The sequence below is a fragment of the Osmerus mordax genome, chromosome 19 (genome assembly GCF_038355195.1).
Source record: "Osmerus mordax isolate fOsmMor3 chromosome 19, fOsmMor3.pri, whole genome shotgun sequence".
NCBI classification, from domain to species: Eukaryota; Metazoa; Chordata; class Actinopteri; order Osmeriformes; family Osmeridae; genus Osmerus; species Osmerus mordax.
The window spans coordinates 12,933,952-12,958,177 of NC_090068.1; the positions used below are offsets into that span (position 1 = coordinate 12,933,952).

Below are 24,226 nucleotides of genomic sequence, written 5' to 3' on the forward strand. Positions count from 1 at the left end.
ATGGCTTGTACCGCGCTGCTTGCCGCGCCTGCTTGCCGCGCGGCAGCTGTTCTGCATTGCGATGCCGCTGTAGCGGCGGTGTACACTCCTCGTCCCACCCACTCTCCTCAGCGACGCTTCCATCATGGACGAAGAACAGATACCAGCCATCGAGTAAAGAGGACAACCGCGCACCACTGAAGCGGCCACGACCTGCAGCATATATTTTTTTATGTCTACAAGCCTCGCTTAATACATTATTTCGAGTGAGTCTAATCATTTTTGGTGATATAAATTTATACGCTATTTGGACGCGCGATTTGTGTTTCTCGAGAGCTGGGATTCTGCGTGGTGTCTGGGGCGCAGATCATTCATTAAGCCGCTAGCCGCGAGACGTGTTGCCTACTGCACCAACCCAATCAGTTTGGGTTCCGTAACATTAAGCAGTTTATTAATTTATAGAGGAATACATGTTATGTTTTTGCCGTCTGGTTGTGGACAACGAATTTGTTAACCCGTCAGCACCATGGACAGCACCACAGAACTGCGCTCACTAATAAGCCGACTGAAGCTTATGTTTACTAAATGCACTGATCAATGATGCCAGTATAAACCTTGCTTCAATTTTGTTCGTCCTTCCACTGCAGGGTCGTCAATTTTGGCTGAACGATTCTGAAGAAGAAAGAGAAGGAAACCGCGCAAGATGAAGCATTTTTTGAGGTAAGCAAATTACTGCATTTTGTTAGCAGAGCTTGTAAAAAAAAAAAAAAACGCATTACGTTGACACCGAATAGCAGAACATGCACAACACATGTTCAGGATTTGAAAATGGTATCACCTGTAGATTTTACTCCATTGAGTTATCTATTGACGTTTTAAAAGCGATGTTCACAAGTGAATCTCAAGCACACACCATGTAGCCTATATATCTCGTCTCTGTAGGAAAATATGTAGGCGGTAACGGGTTTGTGTGGGTCGTTAGATACGGTGAGGTTATAGCGGGTTGACAGACCAGCCTTACTCTTAATTATGGTGCGGTTATAGAGAGCTTAGAAACCAGTCTTCGTAGTTGCGGTGCGTGCGTGTACAAGTGCTCTGCACCTTTGGCGTTCTGTCGCTTGGTAGTGGATCGATCTCAGGACCGTAGCTAACGGAGCTGACAAACGCATGCGCAACGGTGTGCTGCTTAGCATGCCGGTCCTGTCTAGAGGCAGAGGTAAACCCGCGAGCGGGCAGAGCTGGGGGGTGTGTCCTTAGGGATCAATGAAGTGAATTGAATTTGAGGCGTTCCTGATATGTATCGAGTAATAGCTATAATGTTTACTGTAACATAACTGCTTTAAAAGGCTGTTTCCTACTGCCATATCATCACTGTGTACTTTGTAGTGCTGCTGATTGACTGTTTGTCGGCCTGTGTTTCTAGTGTTGAGACAAAGAGGCTTTTTTCGGTGAATGATTCTGACTGAATCAGAGGTTTGCGAGTTCTATTAATATCGTCTGTGATGTGAAGTATCTAAGCGCCTGCTAGAGAATTCAGTTTGCCTCTAATCCCATACCCCCTCGTTCCCCCCATATCCCATATCCCCTGTTCCTCCCATATCCCCTGTTCCTCCCATACCCCCTGTTCCTCCCATATCCCATATCCCCTGTTCCCCCCATATCCCCTGTTCCTCCCATATCCCCTGTTCCTCCCATATCCCATATCCCCTGTTCCCCCCATATCCCCTGTTCCTCCCATATCCCATATCCCCTGTTCCCCCCATATCCCCTGTTCCTCCCATACCCCCTGTTCCTCCCATATCCCATATCCCCTCGTTCCCCCCATATCCCATATCCCCTGTTCCTCCCATATCCCCTGTTCCTCCCATATCCCCTGTTCCTCCCATATCCCCTGTTCCTCCCATATCCCCTGTTCCTCCCATATCCCCTGTTCCTCCCATATCCCCTGTTCCTCCCATATCCCCTGTTCCTCCCATATCCCCTGTTCCTCCCATATCCCCTGTTCCTCCCATATCCCCTGTTCCTCCCATATCCCCTGTTCCTCCCATATCCCCTGTTCCTCCCATATCCCCTGTTCCCCCCATATCCCATATCCCCTGTTCCTCCCATATCCCATATCCCCTGTTCCTCCCATATCCCATATCCCCTGTTCCTCCCATATCCCATATCCCCTGTTCCTCCCATATCCCATATCCCCTGTTCCTCCCATATCCCATATCCCCTGTTCCTCCCATATCCCATATCCCCTGTTCCTCCCATATCCCATATCCCCTCGTTCCTCCCATATCCCATATCCCCTGTTCCTCCCATATCCCCTGTTCCTCCCATATCCCCTCGTTCCCCCCATATCCCATATCCCCTGTTCCTCCCATATCCCCTGTTCCTCCCATATCCCCTCGTTCCCCCCATATCCCATATCCCCTGTTCCTCCCATATCCCCTCGTTCCCCCCATATCCCATATCCCCTGTTCCTCCCATATCCCCTCGTTCCCCCCATATCCCATATCCCCTGTTCCTCCCATATCCCCTCGTTCCCCCCATATCCCATATCCCCTGTTCCTCCCATATCCCATATCCCCTGTTCCTCCCATATCCCATATCCCCTGTTCCTCCCATATCCCATATCCCCTGTTCCTCCCATACCCCCTCGTTCCCCCCATATCCCATATCCCCTGTTCCTCCCATATCCCCTCGTTCTGTCATGGGAGAAAATGTGCTTTCATCATCTCAGATGCCCCCTCTGGCTGACAACACAACACTTTCCTTCTCAAGCTGCCTCCGTGCCTCTCTACATCACACTCCTCCCTCGCTCTCTCGCTGTCTCTGCTCTGACTCTCTCCCCCTCTCGCTCGCCCCTTCTCTCTGTCCCCAGGGTGGTATCACAGTTTCTTGTGTTCCTGTACTGTAAGTGTTTGTGGCGTGGTCTGAAGTTCGTGGTGAGGAAGTTGACGGGGCGCTGTGAGCTGCAGAGGATCTGCTACAACAACAAACCTGGCGCACGCAGGACCCTCAAGATCGGTAGGCCTCCTTCCTGCCTGACTGGAACACACGATCAAACATCACGTTTGTGTTGTGTAAATGTAAGGTTTGCTTCTGCAAGTGTCAAACGTGTTAATGAAGTGGTCTTGTTTCTCCCTGCAGAATCGTCTCTACGACACTCCAAGCATGAGGTACGTCTGCCTAGAATCTATACAGACCAGTATAGAATCTATCCGGACAAGTATAGAATCTATCAGGACCTCTATAGAATCGATCTGGTCTGTAATCCATCACCTTCTCTCTCACGCCAGCTGTTGCAGTCTGCTCTCAGTGTCCACCCAGACGCTGTGGAGAAGACCATCGATGACATCATGACCCTGAAGAAAATCAATCCTGACACCAACCCACAGTAAGACTTCTCACCTCTCACCCCTCTCCTCTCACCCTTCCCTTCCCTCTCCTCACCTCTCTCCCCTCCTCTCTTTCCTCCCCCTCTCCCATCTCTCCTCTTCCCTCTATCCTCTCACCTCTCACCTTACCTAGACACACAGTATCTATTCTCCAGCCCTTCCTCCAGGGTGACCCCCTGCGTGCCTCTGTCTCTCCCCAGGCTGGGGATCTCTCTCCAGGCCAGCCTGTTCCAGGTGGTGGGGTACCGGGGCCTGGTGGTTGAGGTGGAGAAGCTCCGCAGGGAACCGTACGACAGTGAAAACCCCGACCACGAGCAGATGCTGATGAAGGTACACTGTCACTGTGAGACCCTGATATCCCCCAGGAATGTAACCAGTTGGTAAAGTCACAGACCAGATTGATTGGACTTTTGATTCGAGCCTTTTCTAGGCATTTTACATTTACATTTAGTGATTTAGCAGACGCTCTTATCCAGAGCGACTTACAGTAAGTACAGGGACATTCCCCCCCGAGGCAAGTAGGGTGAAGTGCCTTGCCCAAGGACACAACGTCATTTTGCACGGCCGGGGAATCGAACCAGCAACCTTCTGATTACTAGCCCGATTCCCTAACCGCTCAGCCAGATGACTCTCGATTTTAGGGGGTCCTTCGCTAGTCTCTGTTTACGTGGATGTGGAACGTGTATGTAGAACGCGTAAGTGGAACATAAATGTGGAACATATGTTTCTCCGCTGCAGCTCTGGAGAGAACTGTGTCCAGACTCTCCTCTCACTGGGCGTGTCTCCAAGCAGTGGTGCGAGATCGGTTTCCAGGGCAACGACCCCAAGACGGACTTCAGAGGCATGGGTTTACTGGGCCTACATAACCTTTTGTAAGTGTGTGTGTGTGTATATATATTTTTGCTTGATAGAGACCCCTTACCTCACAGCAAAAAAAAAATGGTCTCTGATATGTGACTTAATAGATCATTTTCCCCAGACATCGATTAAGCCTAGTCTCAGACTGTGGAGATCTTCACTTAACGTTTCTCTTAGTTTAGGATTTATGTCTGGGAAACTGTCTGCTTGTGTGTGGGTCATTGTTGAAAATAGAAAAATGAACAAAAGTACCAAACACAACTGTGTCATGTTTGCTTCCTGTAGGTATTTTGCTGAACATGACAAGGCCACTGCTCTCCAGGTGCTGCATGACTCCCTCCAGCCCAAACACAGGTAGAACACACACACACCCTCACAGACACACACCCTCACTCACACACACACCCTCACAGACACACACCCTCACTCACACGTACACACACATACACATACACGCATGCATGCACGCAAGCACACACACCCTCACAGACACACACTCACACGTACACACACATACACATACACGCATGCATGCACGCAAGCACACACACCCTCACATACGCACCCTAAACCATAGCTCCCACTGCTAACCTGTACTTCCACACCGCTAGCCTTCATTTCTCACGGCATTGCTGTGCTTTTCTAATGATTTCTCTGGTCACTCACCACCTTGGTTCAGTCAAACACTGTCGTCGAGGCCTTCTGCACTCCGAGGCTCGTTCTATATCCGTTTGGCTTGATTAGCATCTCATTCAGCACGCTCACCGTCTCATGCCGATGTTGGTGTCTCTCCACCCCTCCCTCTCTCTCACCTCGGAGCGTACGCAGAGACGCAAGGTACTCCATTTCACTTTCATTTCAGAGCCGCGAACGTTTGCTTGCCGGACATCTTGGTTTCATGTGCTTCTTATGTGCTGCTTCTCTTCGCTCTCCGACTCTGAACTGAACACCAACAGTAGAGCTAGATCCAGCTCTAGTCATGGTTAGTTAGTTAGTTAGTTGCTCAGCTCTGTATTAGCTTAGATTTATTTAAGTTTAAGAAGATACATATTAGATGTTACTCTCAAGCATCCTTCCATGTCAGGAGCAGTGAGATCAGGTTCTTCCTGGTCTTAACCAGAGTTAGAGGAGAGTTATACTAATCCTAATTCTAATTTAGTCTCGATGCTAACTTAGTCTCTGTCCTAACTTAGTCTTTATCCTCCTCAGTAAAATGTCCAAAGCAGATTGGGAGAAGAAGAACTTAGACAAGGCTATCGGGTGAGTATCTGATCCCTGGACACCCGTGAAGAAATTTTTATGTTCTATTTGATGCAGTGGCTAAAACGGATTGAATCTGGCCTGGTCGCTAAGATGCATTTATTCCTCTTTACAAACTGTCCAACAAAGCATGAAAAACACTTTCCTAGTCAGGGTTAAAAGGGGGTGCATTAAGCCTACCATGAAATGCACCCCCTCTACTGTCTGTTCTGTATATCCCAGCATTAAATGATTCTTACTGTACACTTAGGGCACTAGTATGAGTAACCACAGTACGTTTCAGGCATGTGACACTTTCTTAGTCAGAGTTAGCAGGGGGTGCATTTCATGGCAAGAAGGAATACAACAAGCCTGTCGTGAAATGGACCCCCTAAATGATTTGTACGGTACACTGAGGGCACTAGTATGAGTAAGTACAGTAAGTTTCAGGCATGTAACACTTTCCTAGTCAGGGTTAGCAGGGGTGCATTAAGCCTGCCATGCCCCCCTCCAAAAAAAACAATACATCTTAAATGTCCCATGTATAACGAGATGTAAATAAACCCCTTCACTACCTTCCAGGTTCTCGTTTGCCATCGTGGGCATCAACATCACAGACCTGGCCTACTGCATGCTGGTCAGCGGAGCCCTGAAGACGCACCTGTACAACGTGGCTCCAGAGATGCCCAGCCTTCTCCACTTTCAGCAGACCTTCTGTGAGTACGAGCCACAAGGCTGCGATCACGCTGGTAATAAAGCTGTGAACAACTCGTTACATTAAGGCTAGCTCACCAGGAGAACCAGGTATTAGCATGGTTTTAATTAGATGACAACCAGATATTAGCATGGTTCTAGCTAGATGACAACCAGGTATTAGCATGGTTCTTGCCAGATGACAACCAGGTATTAGCATGGTTCTTGCCAGATGACAACCAGGTATTAGCATGGTTCTGACAACCAGGTATTAGCATGGTTCTAGCTAGCTGAACCCATGTTGCTCCCCCAGGTTACCTGATGCAGGAGTTCCACCGGTTCTGGATCGAGGAAGACCCCTGTGACATCATGGAGTTCAACCGCGTACGTTCCAAGTTCCACAAGAAGGTTCTGCGCCAGCTGAGGAACCCGGACATGACACTGTGTCCTCATTTCTCCGCCTCTGATCTCCACCTGGTCAATCTGTAGACACGCCCCTCCATCACCTCCACCTGTAAACACGCCCCTCCATCACCTCCACCTGTAGACACGCAGCTCCATCACCTCCACCTGTAGACACGCCCCTCCATCACCTCCACCTGTAGACACGCCCCTCCATCACTTCCACCTGTTAACACGCCTCTTGATCACCTCAGATTTAAAGTCAGCTGATCTCTTTGATATTCATCCCCCTTCCTGGCTACTCCACATCACTGCCAGCAGCTCCCACAGTACACAGTACACAGACACACACACACACACACACACAGGCCCCTCCTCTCATGGCAACGTTAGACCACCAGCATTGCAGAGGACCTCAGGACTGTAGGTGTGGAGAATCCACCACAGTCTCTCCAAGTCATTCTGTCGCTTTAACAGTCAACAACACGATTGTACAAAAACCCATAGTTGCCACTGATGTTATCTCAATGGGTTTTGATAATATTACACGCTTTCTTAATTAGCCTCTCGTCAGTGCAGTGTAATGTGATAATACTTCTGAATGTTGGACAGGGGAGCTAAGGTAGGACGCAATGCCTCCTTTCAACCAGCAGGTGGCGGTGTTGATGATGCAGCACTGTCACGCTCAGAGCCGGTTAACCTATAAAGCAGCTGTAGCCTACTGTCTGTGAGTGCGGAGATCGCGGTCTGCATAACGTAGGCCTACTCCATACCCAGTTAAGGAGTACCGTTGTGTTGTGTGCACAGAGACAATGTATTGAGGCTTTTTATATGTGAAACAAGCCGAGAAGGTTGGCTTTAATCATACAGTGTAGCCCTGAGCAGAAATCCTGTTTGTCAATCACAGCGTCATTTGCCTAATCATCTAGACACTGCATTGTATTTCTGTTTCGGATGCATGATTCACTTCAAAAGAAACAAATCGCTTTGCCAAACGTAGAATGAAAAAGAGACTTATAACAGTGACGAGCAGAGCAACTAATTTCAAATTCTGATTTCATGAATGTTTTTTTATATTTTCTCTTTTTACAATGGTCTTATTGTATGTGTAAATCTTTTGTTGATTTATTGAATATGACACACGTTTATCCACTGTTTTAGTAGCCAAAGCAACAATTTTTATTTATCTTAATATATCTACCACCTGTTAGTTTAAGCACCAAAGGTGCCTGTTTATCCTATAGGCTGTGTACTCACTGAATGATTTAATCATATGAAGGTCTGATGTCACATAAGAAACACTTCGAGCTCCGATGCTATAGATTGTTGTTACTGGATTTTGAAGTTAATTTTAACTGAGCTATGGGCAGATCCAATGCAGTAGATATCGATTGACTGCATGAAGATTGACCGATGTGACCAACGTTATAGGCTACTTACAGCCCTCTCTCACGTTTCATTTTATGAGTTAGAGTTAAACATGTTTTTACCTTTTAAGTGAATGTCAGTGCTACTATTGTCTTTGTCAACCGTTTGCTTGTGTGAATGTGATTCATCTCACGCAGTTGCTGTTATCTTTGCGTCACTGTGGACATTGCACTACTGTAAATACACACGGGTTCATGTCGCTGATAGCGCTCTGATAGATTGTCTTACTTGAGTGTATGGAAATTATTTCCCAGTACTGACTGAAACGTAGTTGAATTTAGATACAAGCTGTTGTACATTCTGCTTTAATAACATCTCAGACATACTGAGATCAACATGCATGACGGTATCCAAGGTGTGTCCGACATCTTGCCGTTTCTTGTATTTCATCTTGAGAAATCTAAACATTTCTATATGCTTATATACATCGTGCTATGTAACTGGTGCTTTTGAGATCACAATAAAAGCTAAATGTTGAGTGATGTGTATTCTCTGGTGTCATGACTACAGGTGCAGTACCCCATTCTTCCAGTGTCCTCCCAGAGCGCGCCTCCTTTAGGCTAGCCTACTGCATCACCAGCTGCCAATGTAATGTAGTAATCAGAATCAGAAGGTTGCCAGTTCGATTCCCGGCTGTGCCAAATGACTTTGTGTCGTTGGGCAAGGCACTTCACCCTACTTGCCTCGGGGGAATGTCCCTGTACTTGCTGTAAGTCGCTCTGTATAAGAGCGTCTGCTAAATGACGTAATGTAATGTAAATGTAATATGCCAATCATGTTTCAAAGTCTGGACGAGGATGAGGACGAGAACGGGACGTTTCAAAGTCCACTCCTCATACAAAATGACATGGAAAACGAAACTAGAACGGAGGGAGTTACGGCAAGGAGTATATAGGATTGAATTTGCTGCTGATGAAGACATTTGTAGCATTTGATCTCTCCGTAAAGTGCGCAAACTCCTAAAGAATTTGGAGGATACGGCAACCGACAGATTCAACTATGGAAAACGCTTGTGGTAAATTGAAATTATACATAGGCTATTTATTTGTTCCAAATATAAATAAAACTGCTAAATAGTATGAGAAAGATCACTAGCTTACAATCACTGATTTTATTTACAATAGCCTGGTTAGGCGTTGAGAAAACATACAACTTTACAGTAACGTGTTCGGTTTGACTTGGGCTAGTTGACTTTTGTATTCAGACGATTCTGTTGAATAGAAAGAGCAGACTTAGGCCGAATCCCAATTCTCTGTCTTACCCCTAGCCATTGTCCCTCGAAACTGAGGGGTAAGGGCTACATAGCCCTATGAAATGAGACACCACCTGGTTACGTATATCAATGTCTCCAAAGCAAGTAGTGTTATGCACTGATAACAAACGAAATTCGCTGCTAATGGAGTCTAGTTAAAACTGTAGACATACATGGAGTCCATTCAAGGCTAATCAGAGAAATGCGGGACTGTTGTGCAAATCTGCAAGGTAACGTTAACGTAGCAAACTAGCAATTTTTAAAAAACGTTTCAATTAAGAACATGGTTGCAAATACATATGTAGCCTACAGGACTGTGAAGAGCACAAAACAAGACTGTCATAATTACTCTCACGTGAACACGCAAAACTAAGGGCTAGGGGTAAGGGGTAGGGGTAAGACAGAGTATTGGGATTCGGCCTTAATTCCTACTGTATGTGGGGGCAAATGTAACCTTTTGTTAAAGCGTAGTCGACTACTGAATGTCTGAAGATGCGGGTTGTCCCCGCACGATAGTATAGCAGACACGTAGATAATGCAAATACAATTATATAAATAGCCTAAAGTAGGTCAAAGTTGTAAGCAAATAACAAACGTAGATAGAGGCAAACCAATGCCCATTCTAAAGAGACCCGTTTCTTCTCTGAAGGCCCAGAGGAACTGACGCTGGTCCTGTTGGGGAAGACTGGAGCAGGGAAGAGCAGCGCGGGGAACACTCTTCTGGGCAGGAAAGCCTTCGATGATAAATGTTCCTCTGAGTCTCAGACTCAGGACTGCACCCGCATGGAGGGTGACATGTGTGGCCGGAAGCTCGTCGTGATCGACACCCCGGGGATCTTTGACACCAACAGGCCTGAGAAGGACCTGGAGGATGCGCTGGTGTCGTGTCTGACTGAATGCGCCCCGGGGCCGCATGCCTTTGTGCTGGTGCTTGAGGTGGGGAGGTACACAGACGAGACCAATGAGACCATGAGGAAGATCTGGGATTTATTTGGGGAAGAGGCCAGGAAACACACGGTTGTCCTCTTCACGCACGGCGACAACCTGGACAAGGGCATGACAATCCACGACTTCTTAGAGGACGACCCCGACCAGAACAGGAAGAGTCTCAAAGCGAACGGGAAGAAGGACGACGCGGAAACAATCAAAAACCTTGTTGAGGATTGTGGAAACCGAGTTCACGTGATCGACAATAAACACTGGAACAAGAGGAGTGTTGATCAGGAGCTTCTGCTGAAAATGGCGACATGTGGCTTGAGTGAAACTCAGCTGCAGGAACTCACCTGCGTGCTGCAGGCAGGCGTGTCCACAGACAACACATACCGGAGTAACGACTTCCAAGTGTCTGAGTTGATAGGAACCATATGCACTATGGTGGCCAAGAATGGTGGATGCTACACCAACCTGGTTCTGCAGAAACTGGCTGAAGCGATCAAGGCGGAGGTGGAGAAGATAAAGGCAGAGCTGGAGGAGGGTGGAGACAAGCAGGACATGGCGGTGATCCAGAGGCGAGCCAGGGAAAGGGTGAGGACCAGGACCCTGAGGATGTTAGCGGGTGTGGGTACCGGGGTGCTGATGGGGGCGTTCCTCGGCTTGGCGGTTACAACAACGCTGCCCGTCGTCCTGGTGACCGGACTGCTGACCACCATAGCAATCCAATTAGCCGTGGAGTTTAACTGTCCACCAGGGGGTGACAAATTTCTGCTGTCCAAAGGAAAAGAAGTGTGTGTTGCCATCCCAGCAGCTGTTGCCACGGCGAAGACTTTACTGAAAAACAGCAAAGATCTAGTGAAATCGGTAGGAATCGGGGCAGCGGGCGGGGCAGCGGGCGGGGCAGCGGGCGGGGCAGCAGTTGTAGACTCGGTGACAACGGGGGCAGCTGTGGGAGCCAGGCTGGGGGCGGGGGCAGCTGCTGGGGTGGGGCTTGCCGTGGGGGCCGCGGTCATGACCACCATGGGGGCCATCCAAGGGGGGGTCATGGGGGCGAAAGTCGCAGAGAAGGCAGACGATCCTGATGAAGCAGCAAAGAAAACCCTGGATTCTGTTACCGCCCGAGCCGTGAAGACCATCACAGACACCTGGGAATTCACCCAGAAGCTCTTCCAGCCTGGAGGACCACGCAACTAGACATACCACCATCTGTAGACCGGACATACCACCATCTGTAGACCGGACATACCACCAACCAACCATGAACTGTGACAAACAGAAATACCATCACTATTGGTGATGCACCAAAATGAAAATTCTGGGTGTAATGTAGCCGTGACAACCAGACATTCCATCAACTACAACAAACAACGAACTATCAAATGGAACTAACAGAACTGCAATGAGGAAGAAATTTAATCGAATATGAATATATAAATAATAACTGCACATTCACCTCTATTGTGTTAGAAATCGTGTGGAAATCGATATACTGAATAGAACTGATGCACTTTTGTATGTCAAATCAAGGTTAATGTTCTGTAAAATGTCCTTGTGACTTAACCGCAGTACAATGTTAATGATGTCATTGTTTGTGTACCTGGCTAGTTTAGCATGTCGATTGATTGTTTGATCATGTGGTCATTTAGATTGGCACATTGGGATTGTTTTTTTGATTACATGCATGTTTTCTCGCTAAAAATTGTAACTGTCCTTTTGAGAAGAATATTCACCCAAATATTTGCTTAATGCTGCTGATTTAAACTACAACACTTAAAAATAAAAGATGGAGATCAACAAATTTACCTTTCAACAAGTACTATTTTTGTCTTGTTATATTATTATATTCATTAAACAATAAAAAAAAAAAGATAAAGTGCATGCATCTGTTGTGTATAAAAAGCAGGCCAAGTTTCTATAGAAATGTCACCAGACATGCTTGACATTCTGCTGTTTCCTCCACAAGAACCAGAGGAGCTGGAACTGGAGGTGCTGAGCCTGGCTTCTCTCCAGGACCCAGAGGTGCTGAGCCTGGCTTCTCTCCAGGAACCAGATGTGCTGAGCCTGGCTTCTCTCCAGGACCCAGATGTGCTGAGCCTGGCTTCTCTCCAGGAACCAGATGTGCTGAGCCTGGCTTCTCTCCAGGACCCAGAGGTGCTGAGCCTGGCTTCTCTCCAGGAACCAGATGTGCTGAGCCTGGCTTCTCTCCAGGACCCAGATGTGCTGAGCCTGGCTTCTCTCCAGGACCCAGAGGTGCTGAGCCTGGCTTCTCTCCAGGAACCAGAGGTGCTAAGCCTGGCTTCTCTCCAGGAACCAGATGTGCAGGTCCCCCAGGGACCTGAGAAGTTGAGGCTGGTACTGGTGGGGAAGACAGGAGCAGGTAAGAGCAGCGCTGGAAATACCCTACTGGGAGGAGGGGTCTTCTTCCACACATCCTGCCGCCCCCACGCCGACACCCAGCGCTGGAAGGTCCGAGCAGGCTGCATGGAGGGGAGGCCTCTCACCCTGGTGGATACCCCGGGCCTGGGGTCCTCGGACGGGGCTGACAGGACGGTGAAGGAGGAGGTGATATCTGGCCTGGAGGGCGTCTCCCCCGGCCCCCATGCCTTCCTGCTGGTGCTGCGAGTGGGCAGGTTCACCCGGGAGGAGAAGGCTGTGGTGGTGCGGTTGCAGAAGTGGTTCGGAAACCAGATGTTTAGTCACACCGTTATCCTCTTCACTCACGGTGACGACCTGGACCAGGGGATGGACATCTGGGAACACATAAACGCCAATTCTGACCTACGGGAGCTGGTGGAACTTTGCAGAAAGAGGGTCCACGTCGTTGACAACATGTACTGGAACGAGCTTTCAAGCACCAACGATGATGCGCTAAAAGTTGAACTATTACTGAGACTGATGGATCTGAAGGGGAATGTGAGCGTTGGTCCGGCCCAGATGGAGAGCTTGTTGAATGCTGTGGCCCGGTCAGAGATCACCACAGGATCGTCTGTCAATCTGGGAGAGACTCGTGCCTCTGCAGGCGAGGACTGTGATGGCGCCCGGAGCAGAAACAACAGAGCTCAGATCAGAGGGCTGATCAGGACTGTAGATAAGATGGTGAAAGAGAGCGGTTGTTACACCCGAGGAGACCGTTGCTGCATCCTGTGAAGAGGGATGGTCTCATGAGGGGGGAATGACGACCTGCGTGAATGTATCAATGTATAGGTGTTCCGTGTAGAGAATCTGCTGTTTTTATAGAGAGGCAGAAATATGGAACAACACGTTTTGCTGAATGTTTTCTGTTTTACTGACCTTGACAAACATGAAATTAAAAGTGTAATAAAAAGTGTAACAGTTTAATGATAGTGTTCTAACAATGTAATAACAACATAATAATAATGTAATAAAAATGCAACAGTGTACCTTTACCGTTACTTCCCATCTCTGATGACAAGAGCAGACTGCAGCGTATCATCCGTACTGCTGAGAAGGTGATTGGCTGCAATCTGCCTACCCTCGAGGACCTGCACACCTCGAGGACCCTGAGGCGAGCGAGGAAGATTGTGGCCGACTCCTCCCACCCTGGACACTCCCTGTTTCAGTCACTCCCCTCCGGCAGAAGGCTGCGGTCTATCAGGACCAATACCTCACGCCACAAAAACAGTTTCTTCCCTTCCGCTGTTGGCCTCTTCAACAAGGCCAAGGGACCACACTGACTCAAATGACTTATTGCTTAAAACACACTGCTTTTGCACTGCACCACAACATGGTATCTTGTACATTTGTATTTTTTGTAATATTTGTATTTTTGTATTTTTATATTGTAATTTACGGCAACTTATATTTATCCCACTTAGTACTGCTAGTTTATGTACCCTTAGTATAGTTAGTCCACATATTTAAATTTTAGGTATATGTTTATTGTATGCACCTTCCTGCCAAAGCAAATTCCTTGTCTGTGCAAACTTTCATGGCGAATAAATCCCTTTCTGATTCTGATTCTGATTCTGATTCTGATTCTGATTCTGATTCTGATTAGTTGAGCTTTTGAAATGACAAATCTAATTTGACCTCTGCATTGCAACTTTTTCTGCTGTCACTAACTTCACGTCGCCACCAGATGGCGACGAGTCCCTTGTAGAATCCCTTAAGGCAGGGTTCTCCAACCCTGGTCCTCGAGGGCCGCTGTTCTGCATGTTTTAGATGTTTTCACACCTGTTTCAAATGAATGGGTTGTTATCAAGCTCTGTGGAAACCGGGTAATGAACATTCATGCAGGACAGCGGCCCTCGAGGCCCAGGATTGGAGAACCCTGCCTTTCTTGTAACATTTTATATTTATATATATTTTATATCTTACATATTGTTTAGCTCCTTAGTATTAGAATTTTCTATTTTATTTATACGTTCTACTTTTTTAATTAAGATCCGTATATGTTTATTGTATGCACCTTCCTGTGGGGGGGGGGGGGGGGGGGGGTTGCAGTGTGTGATGCGCCCCCTGGTGGCAAGACCCTGCTACTACAGATGCCGCAGCCAGGATCGGGTCAGGCTCTGGGCCTGACATGATGTTCAGGGACTCCTGGGTGATGGGAGCTGCTTCCTGTCTTGTGTTTGGTTGTTTTTATGTGTTTGTTGACTGGTCATTTTAGGCAACTATCAAAGGAGCTCCTTGTCAGATCCTAGACTAGGTGGACCCAGGCCAGAACCGAGACCAGAAATAGGAACAGGATCAAGACAAGAACCAGATATTCTGGATCTCTTCTGTTCAAGACCGTAGGCCAGACTACTGTGAGAGACTGTTAGGTTAGGATACTGTTAGGTAAGGTAGATGTTTACTCTGCAGTGGCGTTAGGTAAGGTAGATGTTTACTCTGTAGTAGTGAGGAGTCTCCCCCTGGAGCTGAGTGCTCCACTGCCATCTGTCCACCCCCTCCCCTCCCCTCTCCACCCCCTCCCCTCTCCACCCCTCCCCTCTCCACCCCTCCCCTCTCCACCCCCTCCCCTCTCCACCCCCTCCCCTCTCCACCCCTCCCCTCTCCACCCCCTCCCCTCTCCACCCCCTCCCCTCTCCACCCCTCCCCTCTCCACCCCCTCCCCTCTCCACCCCCTCTCCTCTCCACCCCCTCCCCTCTCCACCCCTCCCCTCTCCACCCCCTCTCCTCTCCACCCCCTCCCCTCTCCACCCCCTCCCCTCTCCACCCCCTCCCCTCTCCACCCCTCCCCTCTCCACCCCCTCCCCTCTCCACCCCCTCCCCTCTCCACCCCCTCCCCTCTCCACCCCTCTCTTCCACCCCCTCCCCTCTCCACCCCCTCCCCTCTCCACCCCTCTCCTCTCTTCCACCCCATCCCCCCTCCACCGCCCTCTCCACCCCCTCCACCGCCCTCCTCTCTCCTCCCCCCCTTCCCCCCTCATACATGTTGTGTCCATGTGTAGGAGGCGTGTTCCCTGGGCTGGAAGGTCATAAAGGAACATGTGTAACGGTGTAGTGTTTTCCTCTGAACACACAGATTGGTTGGCTGTATTCTGGGATCGTTTTTCATGTTTATAGTTGCAGTGCCGTATAGACTGTTTAATCCACCTGCTCACATCAGGGAGACATAAAGCCCTGTACTCATAAACTTTACCAACGCTGTAGTATTGAAGTTCGTGGTTTTATTGTCCTCATTAGAGCCATTCCACCAGACTCTTCCGCTCAGCCGTCCCAGGAAAGAGGCACTCTTCCTTCACCAATAAAGTCACAGTAAGACTCATTTGGAATTTATTTTTACTAAAAAAGAATCAAAATAAAGATGTACAATTGAAACAAAAATGGGACACTATTTGAACATTGAGCTTTACAGACTTATGGCAAGACCAACAGACGATAGGTCTGAATTATATTAGTTGGTCGATCCTCTCAAGCAACAAGGTAACTTCTGCCGTGTGTGTGTGTGTGTATGTGTGTGTGTGTCTGTGTGTGGGTGTGTGGGTGTGTGTCTGTGTGTGTGTATGTTGGGGCACCAAAAGTATAATATTGATCATAATCACGTTATGTGAAGGTAACAGAGATACTTGTTTGGTGAGATTGAGTTGAAAACCTCTAAGAGAAGGTAACAGGTGCCAATGAGGGGGGATGAGGGGAGGGGTAGGGAGAGGGGGAGAGGTAGGTAGAGGGTGAGGAATGGATGAGGAAAGGGTGTCCCAGCCCTGTGGTTGGGCCGACACTGTCCTGCTACAAGGACCCAACTAGGTCTCAGAGGTGACAGGCGACTATGGCTCAATACAACATGGTGCCATCTTAGCAGGATTCAGTACTGGATATAGGACAAAGCAGCTTGAACTGGTAAAATAACCAGTTGAAAAAAAAATTTCCCCTTTTTTTTTTCTACCCTCCAACACTTTGCTTTCTCTCCACAAAAATGTTAAACTAAAAGGTTGTACCCAGATAAGAGACTTCGACAGCAGACACTCAAGATGAGGAGATGGGCAGTAAACTGCTCGTTACAAAAACAATTGATAAAATAAAAAAAATGTTTGATTCTGACTGTGGGTCCTATTGCCACTTCCTGGTCTACGACTGCACAGTGAGGGGGTGTGGCTTATGTAAGGGGGAGGGGCTGGTCACCATTCATTGCTGAATTCTTTTACACGTAAATAACCGGTAAGACCCTCCCCAATCTGAGCATTTAACGTTTGTACTGTACAGTATGTTTCCAACGTCTAACATATGAGATTCCTTTGTCCTTTAGTTTCTCGTCTGTTAGAGCTGGCGTGGTCTTCTTTGTTATTGCGATGAATCATTTCTCTAAAGATGGTATCTTCTATCTTCTACTAGACCTGCTATTTACAGTTAAAAAGCAAGCATGTACTTCAGTCTGCTATGTACAGCAATATTTTTTTCTTTCGTTTTGTTTTAACAGAATATACATATTTACTAATCTTCACAGTTTATTAATAATATATTCATTTATATCAATAAAGTTATTGTTCTAATTAATACTAATATCTTTCACCCACTTGCCGAAACATGAGGGTAAACTCAGTTTATTGATATCCAGTGAGGTTGCTTAACATCTTTCCCCTGTTTGAATACTGCTCTAGTCTGTTCACAAATAGTATTTGATTTGAAAACAATCTTGATTGCGGTTCAATTCACAGCAACCTCATAAATACACAGTTAACATTTCAAGTTGACAGTTTTCTGGTCTCGTTCGTCCACATCCACAGCCGCCCCTCTCTTCTCCTGCCGTCTCCCCGAGGATGAGGAAGATCTCAGGGTCTAGAAACACTCTCCGTTTCACCTTGATCGTCTGTGACTGGAGGACCCTGCATGGCCTCCCAGCTTCAAAAACCCCAACACAAGTCCTTCCTGTTTATTTGTTAGTGGTGCCAGCGAGTATGTGTTCTGTCTCCCGCTAGCTAGCCTGTCTTGTTCCCTAGCGATATTGAGTTCCCCGCTCTGCCTGGTGGGGTGAGTACGTCTGGGTGGTCCTGGGACTGAACACTGGTGGAGGTGGGTTCTGGGTGGTTCTGTCATAAGGCACTTGGGAAGTTTTTGGTTTTCAGGGGAGCTCCGAGGAGACCAGGGCCAGCCCGGAACTCTGCCGCAGGGGGGGGCCGGCGTGGACCGCCTTCGGGCAGTCGGGGGTCAGCACTCTGCCGTTCTCCCCGACGCTGCCTGTGATGGACAGACGAGCCTTGTGCCTCATCGCCTCCGTGAACGTCAGCTGCAGAAAGAGAGAGAGAGAGAGAGAGAGAGGGAGAGAGAGAGAGAGAGAGAGAGAGAGAGAGAGAGAGAGAGAGAGAGAGAGAGGGAGGGAGGGAGGGAATAGAAGAGAAAGGGAGACAAAGACAAATTATTTGTGAGAGGGATAGAATGAGAGAGACAGTGAGAGAGACAGAAAGAGACAGAGAGAGACAGAGAGAGAGACAGTTAGACAGATGAGAGACACAGACAGAAATAAGAGTGTGGGAGCCAGTCAATAAAGTTTGTACCAGCCTGTGACTACATTTACTACCACAGTTATTACAGGTGTGGTGATGGATGTGGGCAGGACGACAGGTAAGCTGACCAAGCAACAGCAGAAACCGAGGGGGCCCTAGCACCCCCGTGGGACACATAACCACGTCAAAGACACACAAGGGCCAGATGGAAACTTCTACAATTGTAATATTCATGGACCTGGGGGAAATATCTGAAGAGAAGGTTCCAGATCAATAAGCTCTTAAAAGGCCAGTTAGTTTACGTTTACCTCGAGCCTCTAATCTCAACAACCCTCACTGTTATACCTCAGAGTAATTTATGGCTCAATATGGGGTTGGTTTCTCATTTTTGTCATTTTTTCTGACACGGCTTGTGTCTGTGTGCGATGCGAGTGTGTGTGTATGGTAGGTGTGTGTGTCGTAGGCAACAGCAACAACATGGTCTGCAGCCAAACACACCAGACAAGCGGCGGAGATGATGTCATCGGACACAACAGAGACGCAGGAAGCTGTCACAAACAGTCACCGCGGCAACGCTCACATCTCCAAGCTCAGTCTACTTACAGTATAATAGATTTGGGGCCTAGACAGGGGGGAGGACGGGGGGAGGTTCCTACAACACCTCTACATCTTATCTTCCCCGTCGCTCCCAAACGCAGGGAACACCTCGCTATAGGGGACTAAGCTGTGGACGCTGGGGGCTGGGCTGGGTCCGGGGGTGGGGCTGGGAGCGGGGCTGGGCTGGGGGCTGGTGCTGGGGTCTGGGTGGTGGTGGTGGTGGGGAGGGGAGGGGTGTTCAGACGGCTCCACCTTCATTCTCTTGGCTTCGTTTCTGGACTTGTAGCAGAACTCGATGAGGGCCACCAGCATGGCCAGGCCCAGGCCCCCTACCAGGATGTAGAAGACCCCAGCCACGTTACTCAGGCTCAGGGCCTGAGAGCTCTTGTCCTGGGGGGGGGGGGGGGGGGGGGGACACAGGAGGCAGGCAGTCAGAGAAATGGTGGTGGTGATTGGAAACACACACACAGACACACACACACTACACAATTACCACACCGACTAAAACTACACCCACGTAAAACACAACATTTACACGCACACACACACACACAGCAACATTTCCCACTTTAGGTCTGCTCTGACACTGAACGTTGTGACTTGTGCTATAACTGCGCATAACCATGCCAACCGTGTGATCTCTATCTCGTTAGCGTGACTGTGATGTCATGACAACCATTAAGGAGACAAACAATTAGCTGGTGCATGAATGACTCACTCCACCGGTGTGCTACCCTGGTCTCTGAATCTCAATGGCTTCCTAACCCCTTTCATCTGTACTTGTGTAATTAGATGTTATCTGTCTGAAACAGGAGTGACGTTCTCTCGTTACTCAACCACATCAGAGAGGTTTAGCTGTTCCTCGAGCACCTTTCAGAGGAAACTGCAGGTTAATAGCTGCATGCTTTAGAACTGCGCTATCGGTGATCTGAGCTGAGCTGTTTCCTGAGCCAGTGAAGGATCTTCAGAGATGAACAGACCTTCTCACTAGCAGCGGAGAGAGATATGTGTTCCTGTGTTTACATGCTGCTGGAAGGACAGCTCCTGACTTGCTCATGTGCACAACCACTGAACTCTGACTGTCTCAGAGGGCTGTTAATGACACGCATACAAGTCCAGAGCGACATTATCAGCATTATCACCTACTCTGTACATTATCAGCCTTATCACCTACTCTGTACATTATCAGCATTATCACCTACGCTGTACATTATCAGCATTATCACCTACGCTGTACATTATCAGCATGATCACCTACTCTGTACATTATCAGCATTATCACCTACTCTGCACATTATCAGCCTTATCACCTACTCTGTACATTATCAGCCTTATCACCTACTCTGTACATTATCAGCATTATCATCTACGCTGTACATTATCAGCATTATCACCTACGCTGTACATTATCAGCATTATCACCTACGCTGTACATTATCAGCATGATCACCTACTCTGTACGTTATCAGCATTATCACTTACTCTGCACATTATCATCCTTATCACCTACTCTGTACATTATCAGCCTTATCACCTACTCTGTACATTATCAGCATTATCACCTACGCTGTACATTATCAGCATGATCACCTACTCTGTACATTATCAGCATCATCACCTACTTTATACATTATCAGCATTATCACCTACGCTGTACATTGTCAGCATTATCACCTACGCTGTACATTATCAGCATGATCACCTACTCTGTACATTATCAGCATCATCACCTACTCTGTACATTATCAGCATTATCACCTACGCTGTACATTATCAGCATGATCACCTACTCTGTACATTATCAGCATTATCACCTACTCTGTACAGTATCAGCATTATCACCTACGCTGTACATTATCAGCATTATCACCTACTCTGTACATTATCAGCATTATCACCTACTCTGTACATTTCAGCATTATCACCTACGCTGTACATTAACAGCATTATCACCTACGCTGTACATTAACAGCATGATCACCTACACTGTACATTATCAGCATCATCACCTACTCTGTACATTATCAGCATGATCACCTGCTCTGTACATTATCAGCATTATCACCTACGCTGTACATTATCAGCATCATCACCTACTCTGTGCGTGGGTGTGCATTAAGACAGTGAGGGTCCCAGACTGGTGGAGACTAACCTTACTTCCCGAGTCCTTGGGTCCACACTCGCCCTTATCGTACCACCATTTGTTTTTCAGCTTGTCTAAGACGCCTGATTCACTCAGTTTCAATACGGCAAGGTTTACAGGAGTTCTTCAAACCATGTGTGTGGGGGGGAGGGGAAATAACATAAATAACATCATACGACATGTTATTTTATGTTATTCAGTCAGAAGAGCCCAACAGAGCACTCTCACAAAGTGACCCAGCCAGTGGCCCCACTCACTTACATGTCTCTATGCTCATTGGTCAGGGGGTGGGGAGGGGCGGAGCTACAGACATATAGGCAGGGCCCCGGGCTGCATCACTTCCTGGAACGGGGACATCCTGCCGGTGCCTCAGGCTCATCAGGGCCCGTTACTGTCAGCTCACAACTACTGCTAGATTCTGATTGGCTCAGCAGAATCAACCAAAGGTTGTTTTTACCAACATATGAAGGAAGGTTATAGTTCAGATTTGGAGTCTTGTATCAGGTTTTGGAAAGATATGGACAGAATCACTACCGCTCGCTGGGATCAGGATCGGTTCCTCGCCACCAGTTTTTTTGGTCTGAACCCGATCTTCTGAAAGAGCCACGTCTTGCATTTAGTCATTTAGCAGACGCTCTTATCCAGAGCGAGTGACAGTAGTACAGGGACATTCCCCCAAGGCAAGTAGGGTGAAGTGCCTTGCCCAAGGACACAATGTCGTTTTGCATTTTGCACGGCCGGGAATCGAACTGGCAACCTTCTGATTGATAGCCCGATTCCTTTATCCGCTCAGCCATCTGACACCCTAATGTCTTGCAAGACGAACGTTTTTGGTTTGACAGTAGCGGCTCCCTCTCTGCACGTGCCCACAAAGGGGGGGCGACTGTGCGCGCAGGGTCGCCCCCGGCAGACGCCCCCGTTACCACGGCAACAGTTTCACCCGCGAGAAGAAGAAAACAGGTCTTTTGGCGACATGGTGTCTAACCTTCTCCCCTCCGCCTCCGCTGCCACACTCGCCCTTGTCGTACCACCACTTGTTTTTCAATTTGTCCAACAGGCCTTGTTCATTCAGTTTTAACACTGCCAGGTTAACTGCACTTCTTGAAAACGATAAAACATATTTGGTGAGAGGGTGAGGATGCATCCAATCGGGGGGGGGGGGGGGGGGGGGGGGGGGGTGGGGGAGGAAAGTGGGGGAGGGGGGTTGTTAAAGAAAGAGTGGTAAAGGTGTGTTAATGCTAGCTAGCGATTGCTGCTCCCACAACCCCTTAGACACTTGGAGACAGAACACAGCAGACAGACCTCCCTACAGGGGTCAGAGGTCAGGACAGTAACCAGGGCCTGAGGGTCAGAGGTTACATCCACCCCTGCTCACCACCACCAGGTGTATGTTTTTGGACACATCTCTATGGTAACAAAAATGCTACTTGTAAAAGGAATCGATAACACAGTTGAGTGGTGACCATAAACTAGTTGATTGTTTAAACCTTGATATAATCACTGATGTATTTTATATATATATATTGATATAATCAAAGATTAGTTATTACACTGTTATTATGTTGTTATCACACTTATTACACTGTTGTTACACTTAAGTAGATTTTTCTGGTATAAGTACATTACAACTTTTTACTAAAACATTAAAAAAGGTAGTAATGGCTACTTTTTTACTTAAGTATATGTCAGAGCCCACACTTCTTTACTTTAACTTGAGTGAAAAAGTGTAGTCAGCACTTACCAGTCTTTTTAAACATGAATATCTGTACTTTTAATTTTACTTGAGTGAAGTGTGTGTACTTTTGCCATCTCTGGATATAATGACTATCCACACTGAGAGAGATCTGTCTGTGTGCATTCTGTTCCGTCAGAATCCAGTATTTACATCCAGATAATGCATGTACCACCATCAACCATGAAATATATAGAACATATATAGACAGAATATAACAGGAAGCAACGTCACAAATACGACAAAGCTGATGAAGAGAAAAAAAGTGAAGTTGTTATATTGTCTAGGATAATGTATACAGTTAAAGTTTGAGGCGGTTGCCATGTGAACGGCCGCTGGTGTGACACCATATCCTGTTGGAGTGCTGGTGGGTTTCCTGGTGATCAGGAAAAAGTGACTGACAGAAAAGATAATCCTCCCCACAAACAAGATGGCCGCTAGCCGGCAGACTACCATCATCTGTCAGGGACTCTTCATGGAAAAGCAGAGAATCTGCGAGCTGTTCTCCTCTGCAGACCCGCAGGAGGCAGGACTAACAGACAGAACGAGTGTATGATTTGCGAACAGGGGGATCTTGTGCGTAGTCACTGGGTAAATCAAGCAGAGCAAATGAAATGTGTAGCAGGGACAAGATGACTTAAGGAGGAGGAGTGTTGTGGTGGAAGCTGTTTGCAGGAAACACAGTTTCACACAGCAGTCACCGATGGCTTTACAGGCCTTCAGAAACGCGACACAAACTGAAAATAAAAGCAATCGTCTTGTTCTGATGACACACACGCGCACACACATTCAATCTTCTTCCATTCCATTTTTTTTCCATTTCCTTCAGTGATGAGCTAGCCAGGCTCTCTTTGATAAGATGAGTTCCTTGGCAAAGTGAGACTGTAGCGCCCTGCAGTCGTGTTATTGTGTTGTTCCAGCAGCTCCCACAGGCACTCAGCTATCCAGGATGGGACAGGTCTGACTGTTCACATGGCAACCAGGTAACTGTCATATCTGGTCCTAAAGTCACCTTTCACATCCTAACGTAATCAGATACCTCTACGCGAGCTGAACACATCATTAACCATCAAACAAATCCTTCATTACATATAAACAACATCTCGATACTTTTTAAGTCAAACATGGGATGTTAACATGCTAGAACAGTCGGGTGCATTTATGGATCAAAACATGCGATCCCATCTTCTTAACACACGGACACAAGCACAAACGTTTACCTGACGTCGCTGCCAACAGCAAGAAAAGGTTAATGGAAGCAGCGTCTGCATGCGTGCCCCACGGCCTCGGACGCATGCGAGCACACACTTACAGAGCACGCAGCGTCAGAGAGAAAAGGAAAGGACAGAAGAAGAAAGAGACAGAGAAGAAGCGAGAAAGACAGAGACAGAGGGAGAAAGAGACAGAGAGGAGAGAGACAGAGATGAGAGAGAGAGAGACAGAGAGAGAGAGAGACAGAGAGAGAAAGAGACAGAGACAGAGAGAAAGAGAGAGAAAGAGACAGAGAGAGAGAGACAGAGAGAGAAAGAGAGAGACAGAGAGAGAAAGAGACAGAGACAGAGAGAAAGAGGAGACAGACAGAGAGAGAGACAGAGAAAGAGAGAGAGACATAGACAGAGAGAGACAGAGAGAGAGAGGACAGAGAGAGAGAGAGACAGAGAGAGAGAGAGAGAGAGA

The 24,226-nt window shown here is 47.6% G+C and overlaps 4 protein-coding genes across 4 annotated transcripts; 3 read left to right on the plus strand and 1 right to left on the minus strand.

Moving 5' to 3' along the window:
• Positions 1-682: 682 nt before the first annotated feature.
• Positions 683-7,103, plus strand: LOC136962878 (ELMO domain-containing protein 1-like). The gene is made up of 10 exons (XM_067256776.1): positions 683-699; positions 2,852-2,997; positions 3,121-3,149; positions 3,270-3,367; positions 3,569-3,698; positions 4,107-4,240; positions 4,512-4,580; positions 5,436-5,486; positions 6,048-6,181; positions 6,472-7,103. The coding sequence occupies exons 1-10, from the start codon at positions 683-685 to the stop codon at positions 6,645-6,647; spliced, it is 984 nt and encodes a 327-aa protein (XP_067112877.1). The 3' UTR covers positions 6,648-7,103.
• Positions 7,104-8,978: 1,875 nt separating this feature from the next.
• Positions 8,979-11,367, plus strand: LOC136962879 (GTPase IMAP family member 4-like). The gene is made up of 2 exons (XM_067256777.1): positions 8,979-9,003; positions 9,890-11,367. The coding sequence occupies exons 1-2, from the start codon at positions 8,988-8,990 to the stop codon at positions 11,365-11,367; spliced, it is 1,494 nt and encodes a 497-aa protein (XP_067112878.1). The 5' UTR covers positions 8,979-8,987.
• A 1,260-nt stretch (positions 11,368-12,627) lies between these two features.
• LOC136963487 (GTPase IMAP family member 9-like) lies at positions 12,628-13,572 on the plus strand. Its single transcript, XM_067257637.1, has one exon. The coding sequence runs from the start codon at positions 12,655-12,657 to the stop codon at positions 13,318-13,320; it is 666 nt and encodes a 221-aa protein (XP_067113738.1). The 5' UTR covers positions 12,628-12,654; the 3' UTR covers positions 13,321-13,572.
• A 2,646-nt stretch (positions 13,573-16,218) lies between these two features.
• On the minus strand, positions 16,219-21,174 carry LOC136962880 (glutamate receptor 4-like). The gene is made up of 4 exons (XM_067256778.1): positions 21,125-21,174; positions 20,827-20,941; positions 18,927-19,064; positions 16,219-17,860 (listed from the first exon to the last, which is right to left on the minus strand). Exons 1-4 carry the CDS (start codon positions 21,172-21,174, stop codon positions 17,696-17,698), a joined length of 468 nt encoding a protein of 155 aa, XP_067112879.1. The 3' UTR covers positions 16,219-17,695.
• Between the last annotated feature and the right edge of the window lie 3,052 nt (positions 21,175-24,226).